The sequence below is a fragment of the Acanthisitta chloris genome, unplaced genomic scaffold, assembly GCF_000695815.1.
Source record: "Acanthisitta chloris isolate BGI_N310 unplaced genomic scaffold, ASM69581v1 scaffold25574, whole genome shotgun sequence".
NCBI lineage: Eukaryota > Metazoa > Chordata > Aves > Passeriformes > Acanthisittidae > Acanthisitta > Acanthisitta chloris.
Window position 1 is genome coordinate 46080 of NW_008669172.1, and position 17840 is coordinate 63919.

Consider the following 17840-nt stretch of genomic DNA (forward strand, 5'->3'; position numbering starts at 1 on the left):
ATTGAGGCAATTGTAAAATAATATGCAAATTATCAACTTGATGTTCATTTTAAAGCCAAAAAATAAGAAACTGACATAAAATAATAATCCAAAAGTCAAGCTACCCACTTTCTTATAATTATTTCCCTTGTCACCTTTTAGTAATTTTTGTGAGAGTCTTACAGAGTAAACAAATGGACTATAACTCCTAGGCATTGCGCATCACTCTAGCAATCTAAGTTTTTTCAAATAATATCCAAATTTTGCAAAGCTTGCCTAAAAAAAAGTTAGCTGAATTTTTATGTCACTAACTGCTAAAGTTTAAACATAGAAATTCTCTCTTGGTAGAGGAGGTTTGAATTTTCCTTCCAAAGCAGTGGGGGCATCAATAATTTTCTCTACACAGTGACCTTTCTATGGTTCTATCACCATATGAATCATAGAATCATAGAATTTTAGGGGTTGGAATGGACCTTACTGATCATCTAGTCCCAACCCCCCCTGCCATGGGCACAGACACCTCCTCACTAGATCAGGTTGCTCAAGGCCTCATCCAGCCTGGCCTTAAACACTGCCAGGGTCGGGGCAGCCACCACGTCCCTAGGCAACCTGTTCCAGTGTCTCAACACCCTTATAGTAAAAAAAATTTCTCTCTTTCCAGACTTAATTTTCCTGTGTGGTTTTCCCAATATGGGTAAGATAGAAGGCAGAAAAAAGTATTTAGACCTACTTGTGAAAGAATCCCTCATGCCCTAACACAGAAGTGCAGCAGTAGTATCATTCTACCAGCCACTTGGCATGGCACATGTGAATTAAAAAAAGATACAGCAGCATAAGACTGAAAGAGAACATATCAATGCACATTTGCAAGTTTCTGTTTCTTAACATGGTATATGGCTGATGCAGAGCTGAAGCAATCTCTTTCCAAAACATAAATAAAGTAATGGGTTTAATTTACTAATGCTGAGTAGAAGAAAAATCCTTCTTTGAAAGAAGGAAATGACTCCCCTACAGGTATAGTATATTGAACAAGTACTCAGAGGCAGAATAGCATCTTTTCCTTGTTCATTTGAAGACTTTAAAAAAAGTTCTGTGTGGGAATGCATGTCAAAAATCTCCTCTATCTTGAACACTTAAACTGTGTATTGTCACTATAAAGTGCATCTATGCAGTTATAAAAGAAGATGAAATGAAGTTCTTTTGAATTGCTATAAAAAGTAAGTAAAAAATCTAGGATTTGGAGCTTCCAGATATGCTTGCTAAAATAATTGTCAGACAGTTATTGGCTGGGACATTAATTCTCTTTTTGAAGAAATGGTGCAAATGGAATAATTTTAATTTTTAGCCTTTTGATTAAAGTTCCACCACGGGGAAGGCAGATTCCCCTCTGAAGAGATATTCCTTAAGAATGCAGTTATAAAGTCAATGACTAGCAAATCTTATTTATGTTTCTGTAATTTTATTAATTTCTAGCAATATGAGTATTTAAAAAATAACTATTAAAAGAAGACAACTACAGCTTACGATATAATTTTGAAGCAGCAGTTCCACAGACTCTCGCCTTCCATATTTGATAATCCATGATTTTAACTTTGATTCTGCAAGGACTAAGAGTGATAGTAGACGATACTTCAGTTCCAGAAACTCCATCTTCAACAGATGGAGCTCAGATGAGGAGACAACAAAATTAAACCTATAAAACAAATCACACTGTAGTAAAATACAGCAAAAATCATTTTTGCAGGAGAGACTGAAATCTTTAATTACAGTCTTGATATCCTTCTAATCTTTCACCTTATTCAGAGTCTACAAACATTTAATGGTGTAATATGATATTCTGATGATTACTCTTGAACAGCAAATTAATTAAATTTCTTTTTACTCCCAGAAATCTTCAGTTTATGTCTGTTACTAAGTTTTGCAAAGTCATTTTTCTTTTTTATTCACATGCATCCTGGCTGTTATATAACATTTCTTCCAGGGACAAGGAATAACAGGATCAATGCAAAAAAGTATTCCCTTCCAAAATCTATAGCTCATTTTGTTTCTCATCAATCTTTAAAGCATCAGGGTTTTCAGTCTATTTTTATGTATAATTCTAGGAGATTTTTTTCATCCATCTCAGTTTGCCACTGAGATACATAACTAGACAGTGATTTCTACATGAAGAGATTAGAAAGCAAACAGGCTCCCCTTCATGCACATTGAAAGCCTTACCTGTCTGCCATGTCTTCTAACTGGTCAGGTGGAACAGGCACGCCGTTAACGGACCTGGCCCTGTGGATCTCATGGAATGCTTTTTTGTGACCATCTATGTTTTTCAGCAGATCCTGATTTGATTTGAAGAAAGAGAGAGAGATTGAGAGAGTGGGGGGGGGGGGGGGGGCAGGATGGAGAGAAAAGGCTCACAGTAGGCTATCTAACTAATAAGCACAATTTTAAGTCTGCACTGATGACTCAATGTAGTTAACTATTTGATCATGCTCTCACATTTGCATGCAAGGTTATGCATACCACAAAAGCATTTACATCAACTAGAACATTTACACAGGGAACCCTCTTACGTGCAGCCCTGTTACAGCTATGTCAAACAATTATGGAACATTTTAAAACAGAGGATACACCAAAAAGGTTTAACAAAACATGAACTATTAACCGCATTAAATAATCCCTGAAATGCAGTCTGCTGATATGCTAACATCACAACAGCATAATCTTGCTAAATTTACTCTTTACATCTTTATAACACATACGAACCTTTATTAAGTAATAAATTCAAATTTTCAGCAACTAATCTACTCTGCTATATATAACAGATGAACTGTAGCTCCTTATGTAAATACATATTCAATATTTAGTAAACTTTTCACTCTCTCACCATCAAAGACTTCAGGATCACCCTCTCAATATTGCACGAACGAATGCAGAATGTGGTACCCGACCTGTATTCCTGCGATATGAATTGTACCAGCAAAAACCTTACAGCACAGCACACTTCAACTGTAACTAAGCAACACTGCTTCAAACGGCTTCCTGGAGATTACATATTAAAATGAATGACTGGCAGCAGTCTTTGAAGAGATGCTGTTAACAGTAACACGTCAAGTCCCCAGGGAGTGACGGAGAGGACACAGAGGTGGGTATTTTACTGCATACAGACAGCTGCTGGCACAAAGTGCTCAGAAGACTGCCAGCAAAGGAGATCATACAAAGGTTCCTCCCTTCTCACCTGAAGGAACAAAATGCAGGCTTCTGTACTGATCATACACATCTATTATTCCTATGTGCCAAGGAAGGGCTTTTCCCCAGCCAACACCCAGGGTTTGCACAGGAGGAATCAATGGTAGTACATTGGCTCAGCTCACAAAATGGTCCCATTATCCCCATCCACTCAACTGTATTTTCATTGTTTTCCACTTCAGCCAACACCTTGTTGTGAAGAGAAACGAACTAGGCTTTCTCAGATGCAAGTGATGTGCTGATTTTGCCATGCCAAAAACAGTCTCACATAAAGGAAACACCTGGAACAAATACTCAGGTGCATTTGAGACTCTGCCATACAAAAAGGGATGCCCCTAACATACATTGGTGAGTCAAAATAAATCCCAGTACTTTCATCCAACATCAACTGGAAGGCCATGAAAATGTATATAAAGTGCTCTCATAAAACGAAATCCTGCTCTGCAAAATTACCCTCAACAAGCATAGACAATTGCCCTTCATTTCTGGATCTGGGTAGCATTATCTACTAAAATAAACTTAAGTGCTTGCCTGATTCCATGAGGTTTGTCCAAATAAGACAGTACATTTTGTATTAAGTTCAGAATGTCCATAAGCTATAAAGTTCACTAAAATAACCCATTGTCAGATGAAACAAAGATAAAAAGAAAGCGATGATGTCATCTGAACAAAATCATAACAAACTCCAAGGAAACAAGGACTGAAAAAATTACACTAATGCATTTCTGGTACTATCCAGTAGCACATTAGGATTCATCAATTCAAATCTGAGCAATAAAACCAACTCCAGGAACAGATATAATTATACATGCTTCTCTTGAAGCTTATTCCATCCCACTCCCATGGGAAAACTCCCCTGGCACAGATTAACCTAAATCAAAGTTTATTTGTTGGCATAGAAATCCCTCACCACAGCATTTCTGATGCAAGTGAAACACAGTTTAGGACACGCTCATTTGTGCTTCTTATGAATGTATCCAAAGGAGTTCTCTAGTGTTCACATTCTAATAGCAAAACAGTGTTTGACTCATTTTTTTTAAAAAAATAAATATCAAATCTTACAAACCCTGAAACATTTGATGTTAAGAAAGCTAACATGAAATTTAACATTATAGGAGGCTAGATCCTGAAAAACCCCATATCTTCCTCATAAATTTTGACGTATTTTTTGTTAAATTTTATTAGCTACTACCAAAGTTAGAAGAACTGAAATTGTTCCAATAAAAAGCAAATAGATGACCATGAAACTTTTCAGCTTTTCATTACATGACATTACTTTTTGATACAAAAACCCCACCCATGTCCTAAATGCAAAAAAATAACAAAATTACAATCAAGTTTTAAAACAGTAGCAAGAGAGAAAAAAAGCAATGTAAAGCAATACAGCCTTACTGCCTCAAATGCTGCCTTTTCTACACCATCTTTTCCCTTTCTGTATCATATTTACTGGTTCAGTTTCTTTTATCATCTCACCAACACATTTTTTTGCCAATATATTTTTCTAATATATTACATGAATGTCACAGTTTTGATTTTAAATGAGAACTTGGACTCAGTGAAGAATAATGGTATGGTTATTTAAATTTATCTGGAAAAGCTTCCTGTTTACCACAGCATGCTATCTGTCATCACAGATGGCCATCATGCTATCTGTCATCACAACACTATGAAAATTCACTTCATTCTAATTTCCCCCCCACCCCGTTCATATCGCCTCCACTGACTATCAGCACAGTTAGTACATTTGCTCCCTCATTCCTCTTTCACTTAGTAAGTTCATATTGGTTGAACAATGCACCTGAACCATGAGCTCCCTATAGAATTTTACTACAGAAATTTAAATATTAATACCTGACGCCTTTCAGACAGAAGAAGCAGGAACATTCAAAAGTAATTTTGAATATTCTTTGTAAGGTACACAGGTATCACAGTTCAGGTCATCATGACAAGACACCTAGCTTTAGGCACCATCAAGATGATGCAACCCACAGAAACTAGAAATAATAATCTTTGTATAGCATGGATCATTTACAGTTGTGGAAACAATGAAGTCTAATGCACAGAAGGAATGCATCTACACCTACCTTATGTTGTTCAAGCTTCCTGTGTATTGTATTTGCTGTTTCATCATGAGCTTGCTGAACAGTTACTTCTTCCCTCAGAGCAGCCTCTGCTCTGTAAAGCCAAGCACCTATGGTACCCAAAGGTGCAGGAAGAGATTTATCAAGATGTACGTGCCAATCAAACAGCTAGGAAATAAAAGTAAAAGGATTGAAATTCCTTCCTAGCTTAATTACACAAACAAATACCTTGATAAAAATCACACTTTACAGTGTAATATCAAAACCTCTCATAACAGAGTATGTTTGCGGCATAAATCTAGGTATATTAATCCACATGAGTTTGGAAATTACAGCATTCACACAGGCAACAAAATCTCTATAGCGATTTGTTGATTCATGTATTTCCCTTTCAGAATGGTAATTGAGTTACAGAATGACCATGAATAAACTGGAACAACTGACAAACTAAAGATCTGGAATTTCATTAGTTAATAGGGACAGTAAGGGATATGACACCTTCTTCTCCCAATGCCATTTATATAATTCTCTTGCAGAAAATCTTGTTATCTCTATTTTGAACATATTTTATATATGTAAGGTGCAAATGAGTCCCAGAGGACTGTGGAGTCAAGAATATAGCAGTAAAATACACTCTCTTACTGGCAATCCCAGTAATGAAAATTATATGTAAACTCCAGAATATTCTTAAACAGATCCTCTGCTAAACATGACATAAAAAATATGACATAAAAATATATACACTATGAATATATACTAGCAATAATGATTAAATAACTTCTTATTTGGGACAAACAATATAACTTGCTTGGGTTTTTTCATTCAATTGTACAAAATTGCTATAACAAATACTAATATTAATTTATTATGATTGCAACCAGGTCACAAACAGAACTAATGCCTCATTGACAAAAGATTCAGTATTACACAGAAAGGTCTTTTTGTTATATTAAAAAGACATGTTATACTAGAATTCTCAAGAAACTAGTAATTTGCACTAGAACATTGGGTTTTATCAACAATGTTTTGGACTTGGCTAAGCACTGCTAACTTTCCTTCAAATAAAGGGAAACCTCAAAGTACGGTCCTTTTCTTAAGCTTCATATTCTATTTTTGAGCAATATTAAAGATGGTTATGCAGTAAATGTTTTCAAACAAATGCAAAGTAACTCAGCAGTGCTAGAAATTTGGTCCAGTATTAGTCTCCTAATCAATATCAATCTCAAACAAGTGTCTAAATGATTTTAAATTCTCATCCTTCATTTAATAAAGAAATTCATAGCATAATAATTTTCAACTTACCCTAGAAGAAACTCTCTCCCATGCTTGCTTCACCATAGCTTGATCAAGTGATAGTTTACCATCTTTCCTTAATGACTGGGTTACAAGTTCAATCTGTTTCCTTTTTACCTCATATTGTACTCTGAAATGCTTAAATGACTGCATAAAGAAAAAATCAAATCAATGCAGTACGGAGTCAAAGGATATTTATAAAGTCCTACAACCTATGATAATTTTGTCCTAATAGAAGTCTTAATCCTTCTCAACTAGGAGTAGCACTAAACTTCCTTATTTACTTGTATATTTATTATTTATACATAGGTAGGACTTTTGTATTTCCCTTCAGATATCAGATGCCTGAACCTTGTACGAAATGAAATAATTATTGATCAGATAAACTAGTAAATGGATTTAATGCTACTTGGGACAGTGGATGCTTTTAGAGAACAATCAAGTTTCAGGAGAAAATTTAGGACAAAATTTGTATTGCTGGTTTAGACATAAACCTTTGAGAAAGGGGATAAAAATGAAGCTCTAAGCTCTGTACTCTCCACCTGTCACCTCATCCAGCCTTCAGTCAGACCTCCTATCTGAGCTAAATCATGCAGGATCTGGAAGGACTGCACAGACACATGCTCACTCTAACTAGGACAGTCCTTCTTCACACTGCTAGGAAAAGCTCTGTGTTAGGCAAACCATCTGTGCACTGTCCTACGTACAAAACTGGAGATACCAGTATAAATAATTCCTCCACCAATAAAAGACAAAACAGTTTGTGTCCTTATTTCTTTAAACGGCAGTATATTGACTCGCATATATACAGAGTACATAAAATACTGCAGTACATGTTACACATATTTTCTTATCACACAGAATTTTCCCTGCTGCTTACCTGATATTTCTCATGCAAGCTTGTTTCTGCCACTTGTGCTCGGGCTATGTCTCTTTCAAGTTGTTCTGCCCATACTTTTAGGTCTCTCAACACCAGTCTGTCTTCTTTCTATGATGTAGTACAACCACACATTAAAAAAACACCATTACAGCCTATAGTAGCGGTGTCAGACATAGTCCAGAAATTGACATCTCTATAGCAAGCCTAGGACGTTAGTTGTAGTGAAAGCCAATGGACCCAATACTTTCACCGTGTACCTTCATACAGTCTAACTGAAAAGCACTTCCTGAGTATAAGAGAACTCAGCAACTAGACATGAGACATAAGTCTAACGGTGGTGAAATCATGACAATTTTGGACTTTGCAGCATCAGAGATATTACTTGCAGTTCTCATGTTAAATTAAGACAGTTCTTAAATATACCTTAACAATTAATTATAGTCTTTCACAGATTTGCAAAGTCAATTTTCATTAAAAATTAATTGAGCTGAGACAGGTGAGGATTTTTCAGTCTTTTACCATCATTTTATTAGCTGGTCTGCTATTGCTGAAAAATAGAGTTATTTTCTGAGCAACTTCAGGGCAATCCTTGACATCAAGCTCCAAGTTCAGAAGTTAGCAAAATATTCTGAATACTTTAACATGGAAAATGAAAAGAAAGAAGGAAGGAAAACCCAAATTTATTCAGTTTGTTTTCCTTCTATGCTATTTTATGACTTTGAGGAAAAGCATATTTGTTTTACAGATTTCCTTTAACACTTCAGTCTGTCACGGCACTGCTGCTTTGTAAGGCTGCAAAGTTCTTTGCAGAATTCAGTGACCAGGCAGTGAATAGAAAAATAGCAACACAAAATCTCAGGTCTATGAGCATGTTATATGCAACAGTTAGCAGACAACAAAAAATATTTTGTGCACTATGTAAATTGATCAATTGTCTGTCTCAGATTTCCCAGAAATTAACTATATGTGTTGGCTGTTAATCAGAAGCTACTTTTTGAAACCAAAGAAGCCATGGTACTGTAAAATTTGTCAGAAACAGATCTCTTACAGTGAACAAATGCAGCATCCCATCCTATAAGCTAATCACCTAAAATGAGTGATTAAATTCCAAGCATTACATGAGAGAATTAAAACTTGACCATGGGATAAAAAAGAATAGTCACTGCCTGTATTTAAGAAACAAAGTACTGTCTTTTAAGAAAAGAGTCTGACCTGGAAAAGGAGCCAATTATGGTTCCTTTCTTTGAAAGCTACCTCAAATATTTAAAATATAACTTCCCTAGCACTTCATTTCAGCCACGGAAAGGACAGGTTACTCAGACAGAAAAAAAAAAACCTTCTTTGATGTATTTCTACGAATTCTCTTCTCGATCCTCTATTCAAAACTGGTGGTAGCTGGTTGACCAGAATTTGCGCAACAGGTTTGCAAATATCACAGGTATTTTACCAGTTAACTTGATAGTTGGGTAGTTCCAGTGAGGTTAACATGATATTAGAGCAGTTGTGCTGGAACAAAGTTCGCTATAGCTCACGCTCCTGTGTTCTGACACACAAAAGCTGATACCTGAGAAACAGTGCAGGACAGATATCACACTTCCCCACTCCAGCTATTTGTAACACTGGACTTTCCTTGGCTGCACATGGTGTCCGAAGAAGCCAAAACTCCTAGTGCTTCCAACTTCTCAAAGCATTTAAATATTGAGACAGAGAATAAAATTCCTGAGCTTCTGGTCTGTGTGTGTGAAAATAACATCAAGAGACAAACAGCAAAGCCAGGACTACGCCCCTATGAGCACAGAATCATTTAGGTTGGAAAAGACCTCTAAGATCGTCGAGCCGAACCAAGATTATGAGAAGAGAAAATCTTAACTCATTCAGCCATGATTAAAAAAAAAGAACTTTGGTGTTAAAGTTGCACCATTCTTTAGAAACTATAACTTTAGTGAGACTATTAAGATCTCTATTAGAATTTAGCTTCCAGCTCCATAAACGCAATACTAAACAAAGCATCTAAATGGATTGAAAATCCTATAACAATCCTGCTAATTGAAACTTTCGTTAAGATATTTTTGAAGTCAGAAAGAGAATAATTGTGTTTCAATGTTGTGTATATTACTTTTCATTTACACAATAAATTCAGTTTTGTAAAACACTGGCTTATATTCCTCTATGGCTCACATTCTTACTGCTGAGAAGCACCTTCATAAGGTAAGACTTTGACAGAGCAACTATGTGCCTGCAACTGTTGATGCAGTAATCTGAGCAGAACAGGTATTTCGCAAGGTTCCTGGTATCACAGCTTAAAAAATTAATTATGGCTAAAACTGGGTCTGACCAAATCGTTTTAAAATAGACTATCACTGGGATTAAGGATACCTCTATGGCACCTGAAGATAAAGAACACAGGAACAGCCTCACATCTTTTAAATCATATATTTTTTTCTATGACATGAAGAGAAAGGATCTAGTTAACAGGTGCCATTGAGTCTTCTATATTTTTTAAAACTATTTAGTTGCACCATTTTTTGTTTTCTTTGTTTAACTGCAGAAGGTGTAGGTGCTTCAATAACTGCCTAACTGAATGCTGTTAAGGACATTGTGCAGCAATGTGAGATAAGCATTTTTTTAAATTTATTCATATGTTTTCACACGTTTCCAGTTCAGTGCATCAGTTACCACCTGCAAATTTGGTTCTGTGGCCCTTGGTTGATATTAAATCCTTTTAAAGTCTCAGTTTGGGTAACTGACCAAAAGGATTCACTTTCTTAGACACCAAAGCACCTTCTATCAACACCTGCCAAATTTAATGAGGTATCATTCTTAAAACAAGACTTTCATAAGTGCCTAGTGATTCTTAGTCTTAGTAAAAAAATATATCAAAAGGACATTCTTACAGACATGTAAACTATTTTCTAAAGCCTGCACATCTGAAGTAGCATATAGAACAGAATATGAACCATCAAACAAAAATTATGTAGAATAATTATAATTATTTGTGCTTTCCCCAGCATGAGGATCATTGATCACATTTATCTCAGTTTATCTAAGACACTATGCCTTATTCAGTATGTTACTTTCAAGGAGCATTTTAAAGTATTAATTTATCCTGACACCATTCTATGAATATTCACTGATTTGCAGAGATGAACAGAACTGGAGAACTCAACTGACAAAGAACATCAAAGAATGTTGTCAGAGAAAAGTGCTTATGAGTTCCAGTATGATAAGGGGGTACAATTTAAATTTACAAAGAAAGTTTTCAGCTCAGACCCAAAGTCAAAACATTATTTTATTAATTTATATGCCAGACTTAATTTGAACATTACATAATACAGAATACTCTAGGGTTTGAAGAGCTAAAAATATCACAAGAATTTTAATTATGGACTGGAAAAGGAGTACTTTGTTGGGCTCTCTAGTATGTAATTATAAACTGGGTGAACTGTTCAAATTCTCAGGCACAAGCAGGATAGAATTTTCAAATATTAAATTTTAAATCTAAAAAAATTATGTCACCTGTTTTTCAGGTAGGTTGAACAACTGTATTGCATATATATGGAGAAAATAAAGTCCCTTTCAAAATGTTTACACATAAATTCAAGTAATTTTGCTATGCCTTCTCTGTTATATATATATATGTGTTATTGGATGTATATGTGTTACTGAAACTCGTTCACTGACAGTATCACAGATGCATGGTGAATGCTGAGCCAAGCATCACATTCAGGGATGAGCTATTAATGCCCATCTCTAAAAGTAGAGAGTAAATCACTGAAAGAGCTCAGAAAGCTATTTTTGCAATCTCTGCTCAGGAAATTCCTCTTACATTGGGGAACTCTGCTGGCATAAAGATGTCGGAGATGACAGGATTATCTTCTGAATTACTTGCTCATCAGAGCACAAGGAGAGAAAGACTTTACATCAGAAATACTTTGAGGGAGTGTGTTTACATTATAAATAAATTTATACCATGATAAGGAATTCAACAGAGCTTTTACCACTTCAAATCTTCTGTAGCCTAAGAAGCAATGCACTGGGGCTGTGTAAGGCTAAGAATGGACATGGTTCCCTGAAAGCTTTCCAAACTCCCTTGAATGGCTTGAGAATATAGCAATAATTCTGCTACCAGTATTAATCTTCACATCAACACATCACTAGTTAGATAAACAGAAGATGAACTCTTGATCATACTTACTCTAAAACAACCTGTTGCTTATACATACTTAAATAAAAGCCAAACAAAAAACCCAAAAAAACCCCAGACCCCACAAAATACCAAAAAACTACTCCAAATCACCATAAGTGTGCAACCCCCAATATGTTCACTTTTGCAGTCTTCCAGCTTCACCTCTGAATGTTAATTCTATATCCTCCATGTTAGATTTCTGAACTGCTCTCAGTCAATACAAGAAAATTATAAGTATCTAAATGCCCAAGATGATAAAAAAGTATATTTTTAAAACATCATAGTTTATATGAAAAGGAGCAGTGCATATCATTCAATTACATATGAATATGCTCTCCTTCCAATTCACAGTCCACATACATCACTTACACAATCATACAGTCTAGTATCTACTCTATAAACCTAGAGACACACAAAAATAACCATCTAAAATGAGATTAGATGAGTAGAAACACTAATCTACAATCTATTTTTACATGTTTATATCTATACTTTAGAAAACCAAAAGCATAGTCTGAGATTTATTATAGAAAAGTTGACTTGCTTTTCTGTAATATTTTTGGTAATTTATTTCCAAAATTAAGCATTAGGCTGTTATGAACAGCTCATGTAAAAATCAGGCTTAGATTCATCATGTTCATCTACTTGGTATTTTGGAAAGATTAATTTAAGACGAGCAAACCAATGTGCACAAAAAATCCTGCAAATCTGAAGTCAGATAAGTGCAGGATAAAAAAAGGTAACAACCATGAAAGGTCAAATTCAAGCAACTATTCTGGAGCATAATACCCTTACCTTAAATTTCATAAAAGAAATGACAAAAGTTGGGATTGCTTGAAGTTCCTAGCAATATGAAACAAATGAGGAAACAGGAAGAAGGAAAAAAAAAAAGCAAAATAAAACAAAGCGAAGGAAGCAGGAAGTCCAGAGAGAACAGTAAGAGCCACACATGTAGGAATACAAGATGTACTTAAACTATTTTCAAGCTCATGTGTCTGTATCATATCTAGTGAAGTGGTTTTCATATCAGATCTGATTTTCAGATTACTAGTCACTACATGATTTATGTTGTCCGGAAAAATAGTTACTTACCTTAGAGCAACTGTTATTCTTTGAGATGTGTTGACTACACAAGTTCATATATGTTCGTAGCTGATCCATGTATGAGATATTAGATCCCATTTAATTCTGGAAATGTACATGCAAATAGCTGTTCCCTCTGACCACAAACAAGGGATAAGATTCAATCATTACTCCACTTTTTCCAATACAAATTCTTTAGAAACTGAGCATTGGAATCAGGAGGAAAGATGAATAGGAATTTGTGTGGACAACACATCTTGAAGAAACAGAGTGGTAGTGGTGGCTGAAGGGTGAGAGGAGAGGGTTAGAAATCTCCCATCACCCTCAGCTCCCCGCCAAAACCACCTAGACACACTCCATTCTGAAGAAGGATTCTTCTAACTAAAAATAGGTATCTGCAACTGAAATAGTGCCTTATTCAGTTGTTTTTGGCAGATAGATAAACCCAGTTGTATCTATCATCTACTGCCAACTCATTCTACAGCATGCACTTAACACAGGTCAGGTGGAATACACCCTAAAAGTCCTTAATTTTGGAAAACAAGGAATTAAGAGTACCCCAGGAATTCAAGGGATAAGAGTCTTATCAGGTCATCTCTTCCAGGTGCCTGGATTCTACCATTGTATGATAATTATTTCATTACACTATCCCTAAGGAGGAAGACAGAAAGGCTTCTTCTGAAAGCTAGGACGATTATGCTGGTCACAAAAATGCATAAAAAGCATGACTGGATTTCCTTTTAATCAACTGCCAACAATATTTTATCTCTCATTACCTAAGGCATGGAATTATCTGACTGCATTTTGACTCTGTTGAAATGCTCTGCAACATGAGCTTCCAGAAGACAGTTTATTTAGGACACTGTTTTAAGAAAGATGTCATCTGGGAAAGTGTCTATCTCTTGCTGGCTACAGGTGGATTGTTTTAAGTACCTAGCTTCTAGATTTTAAAGATGGGTGGATCCTGTCCTAAATAACTGAACTAAACAAATAATATATAGATGGACATGGCTACTGCAGGTCAGTAAGACGGAATATAGTTCTTCCTCACAGAAACAAAGAATGATGACATTAGAAATTTAGTGCAATGTCAAACTCTTCCTTTCTTCTCAAAGCCTGGGAGTTACTGGTTTCTGCAGTGTGACATGCAAGGGATCAGCAGTTCTACCAAAATTTACCTGGCTTGCTAGTGGAAAATATTAGTGATATGCAGGAAGAGAAAGTGGTCCTAAGATCAGCATGTCCAACTGATTAATTTTTGTTGTTTTGCTTCCTAGTAATTCACTTGTGGAATTTTGGATGCAACTCATTAGTTTCCCTTTCATAACTCCTGCTAGCATCTCCGTGGGTATAGCCAGAGGCAGGCTGAGAATGAAATGGCTGAGTCCTGCGTTCTCCTGCACTGTCTTGCATAAAGCTCAAGCGAAGATGGTGAGGTTGTTCCTCAAAACCCAACCCAAGCACAGGCAGTGGACCTGGCCAAGGCTGTGGGCAGCAGAAACTGCACTGTGTGCCATGGTATGGAGATCACAGCATTGTGTCAGCCTGCCACAGGCCACAGCATGTGAACACACTGTTCACTTCAGCAGCTCCATTGCTAAGTGGGACACACCTACATCCTCAGAAACAATGTTGGAGGAAGGAAAATCAAACATTCCAGTGCTCAGGCACTGGAAATGGACAGCAAAGCTACAGCTACCTTAGCCACACACAAACCATAAGGAAGGAGACTCCCTCCTTTCAAATCTCTATCTCAGTAAGGAATGTAGAGAAACAGATAAAAATTGCTTCTTTCTCTCTTGCTGGGGCTGAACAGATTGAGCGGTGCTTCCTGTGCTTGCCACGAAGAAAACAAACGACTGAGACTAGGAAGTGAGTCATGATAACTCAGCATTTCTGAGTATAGCCATTCCAGTGCAAAGCCAATGCACTAGAGCATACACAAATCAAAATCCAAGAAATAAATCATGACTGAAAATAATTGCTTAGAGCAAATAGTCAAACATCAAAGTGAAATAGAAAGGAACCTGTGTCAAAATTGTAGCTGCCTCTCAAGCCTAAAAGACTGTACCTAAGCGATCTCTTGGTCTATACTTGTCCTTATCCAGAAACCCAGAAATCCAGAAACATAAGTGACACTTTGCTTCAGATGATAAATCATTGCAATCTCATTGGTGTTATGCTTGAAAACCTGTTAAGGTTAAGGAAAACCTGTTAGGCTCCATTGGTTTGCTACTATCTACAATAACTGTTTGTGTTCTTTTTTGAAAGACCTGAAAATATGAAAATACCTGCAGGATCACCATTTTATGTTCTCTATCTAGTAGCAAACATCTGCAACACTGTTTCCTTTATTCTCCGCTCATCTTTCCCAGTTTTCTTATTGTGCTTCTCACTTGAACTGCTCACCAAAAGGAAACATAATAAACTATAAGAAAGTTATAAAATGTATTTAAAAAGCCCCCCCTTCATGATAACTTGTTTCTTATAGTTACACAAGAGAAACTTACATCATTCTCCTGTGCATCAGTCGCTGTATGATGAGGTTCAGGATAGTACTTCAAAAACTGGGCTACATAGGTCATGACAGACTTTTCATCTGGCTTGTCAACATCCACATCTAGACAAACATAGAATACAGAAAATTAATTTTTTTAGCTGCTGCTTAAATGTCTAAACATTATGAATTAGCACATCTGAATTAATCCATCAAGTTCAAACATTTTTCAACTATGTATTAGGTACCTTCTGGATCAAGGAGCCTTGGAATTCCTAGCTCTTCTTCTGCAAGTGTGAAGGCTTCTTCCAGGTTTTCTCTGTTTGACCTTCCCCTCACTTTCTCCATGTCCACTAAATCTGGGCGGATGGCATGAATAATGGAATGAAATGCAACACCGCTCCTCCAACTTTGTCCAAAATCTTTGATTTCAATTCCAGCTTGTCTAAAGAATATGAAAGAAAAAAGAAGTTACTAACAACAGAATCAGGACTACATGAAATAGGGGAGGAGACATGATGCTCCACCCAGTGGTTACCTAGCATTAAACTTAAATCACTTCCTCTCGCAATGCTAATCATTGACTACAGCTCCATCCATCCACTGTATAAACTCATTTCTTTCCATGAGGATCCAAGTGGTTTTTGTCATATATACACTATATTTGTCTCCACTAGGCTTGCTGCTGGCAATAAGCCAATGGTATTTTGAAAAAATTAAAAGCACCAAGGTTCTCAAAGTTCTTATATGACACACACTGAGTCTGTGGATGTATGCAATTCCATTCACTATTCTCTCCCTCCCTATAAGCCTCATTCTATTAAAAGTACTGCAGTTCAGTGAGGTACATCAGTATCATACCAAAAAAATGGCTAAACTGCATTAAACTGTTCTTTCTTAAAATTAAACCATGAAGTGTTCAGTTGAAAATGTAACACACAAATTTCTTTATGTTCTTACCAAAAACATGAATCATACTATAATTTCACACACCCAGAAAACTTAATATGTCCACTAAACACAAATGATCCAGAAATAGCAATATACAGTAAGAAACTAATGAGAACTAAAACACACTCCTGACTGCTTCTTTTAAAAGTAATTCTGAAAAGTATGGTGGCCCACAGACTGCAAAGGCTGCTTTTAACTTTGTCTGAGCAGGCAAACATCCTTTGAGGACACACTTAAGACACTAAGGTAGTCTTGCCATTGGGAGGTTTGCAACAACAGTCACTCTGAGTGAAGGCTTCATTCAAAGCTCACTGTGATCAGTGAAACACTTTCACTGACTTTAAGGAGTTAGCCCTTGCAAATCACAATATGAAGCAGGGCTAAGTGAAGTGTACCATCCTTCCTCTAGGCTTCTTTCAACACACTTTATCTACTCTTGCCAATAAAGCTGACAGTTTCGTTTATGAACCCATTTGCACTTTGTTTGTTTACATGTCTGGAAATTGCAGCTGATCACTTTCAGTTGCCTGAACCTTACCAAAAACTGCGCAACAGGGAAAAGGCCAAATTAGACTGTACTGCACTATGGATGACTGTATTCTAGCTAGGGATAAGGTCTGAATCTATACAATTACATTTCTTTTCTCTGAGGCACCATACCATAACTGGCCATTCCCCTCTATATTTTGTATGATTGATGTCTTCAAATAGCAATGATTATTTAATTTGAGCAAGTAAATCTATTTTGTTCTTTTACACCTTTGATTTGTATTTTCTTATTGTGGAAGCTATCAAACTGCTATAGTATTTTTGATCTAATTTATGGTGGGTTTAATGACTTTTTGGAACCAGAACAAACATGGTATAATCTTACCAAATAAAGGAGAAGACAATCTTAAGTTAGAAAGAGATAGCAAGAAATAACTCCAAAGTTGGATTAAAAAGCATGAAAATTCAGAGCCATTTTTGTAATAAGTCCCTTGTATCAAAAAACTGAAGAAGGATGTGCATAATTTTTCATTACTTGTCTTTCCAGAGCAACTGCCAGAATTTAGTGCTCCTACAAGCTCTCACTAAGGAATGCTAAGTCAGTGTGGAACTGGCAGCATCACATTGAGTGATTTGGCAGCAGGACTAATATATTGTCATTTAGATGTCTGGTTCCCCTTTCAGTTCCTCATTCTGTCAGAGATAATCCCATTCATTAGTCAGAAACTATAAAATATGATTCCTTCTAAAATTAATGCAAATTGCTCCCTATTACTTGATTGCTGTAAGGTGGTAACATTTAGTGGGCTCAGTTGTCAAAAAGAATATGGTGAGGTGCCATGTAAATATATATATGGAGAGGGAGGTATTATACATATACAGAGCAAAATGATTAACTCTGACCAGGAGAGATTAGAATCTGAGGAAAAAGTTTCCAATTAAGATACAAAATCAGTTCATTTTTTGGTTACTTACTTTGCTGCTGTGTACTGCAACCATTTTAACAGAGCCTTTCTGGCACTTCCTTGGACCTTGGTTACCACCTTCCGTTTGCTTGGGGGACTTGCAGTTTCTGAACTGACAACACTCTCCACAGAAGAAGTGCTGCTAGACATCGACTGCAGCTGTGGGAGGTTGCTGGTAAGTTCTTCAATCTGTAGG

General features: G+C 36.3%; 1 protein-coding gene across 1 annotated transcript in view; it reads right to left on the minus strand.

The window, feature by feature from the left end:
- Window positions 1-17840, minus strand: part of LOC103800834 (nesprin-1-like) — a gene marked incomplete at its 3' end in the record, with an annotated part of 70639 nt that overhangs the window by 45771 nt on the left and 7028 nt on the right. The window contains exons 4-12 of the mRNA XM_009073220.1: window positions 17655-17833; window positions 15488-15684; window positions 15253-15362; window positions 12455-12502; window positions 7474-7581; window positions 6603-6740; window positions 5304-5468; window positions 2197-2309; window positions 1504-1672 (exon numbers count right to left, since the gene is read on the minus strand). Of these exons, the coding sequence (XP_009071468.1) occupies window positions 1504-1672; window positions 2197-2309; window positions 5304-5468; window positions 6603-6740; window positions 7474-7581; window positions 12455-12502; window positions 15253-15362; window positions 15488-15684; window positions 17655-17833 (1227 nt within the window). The remainder of the gene's footprint in view (window positions 1-1503; window positions 1673-2196; window positions 2310-5303; window positions 5469-6602; window positions 6741-7473; window positions 7582-12454; window positions 12503-15252; window positions 15363-15487; window positions 15685-17654; window positions 17834-17840) is intronic.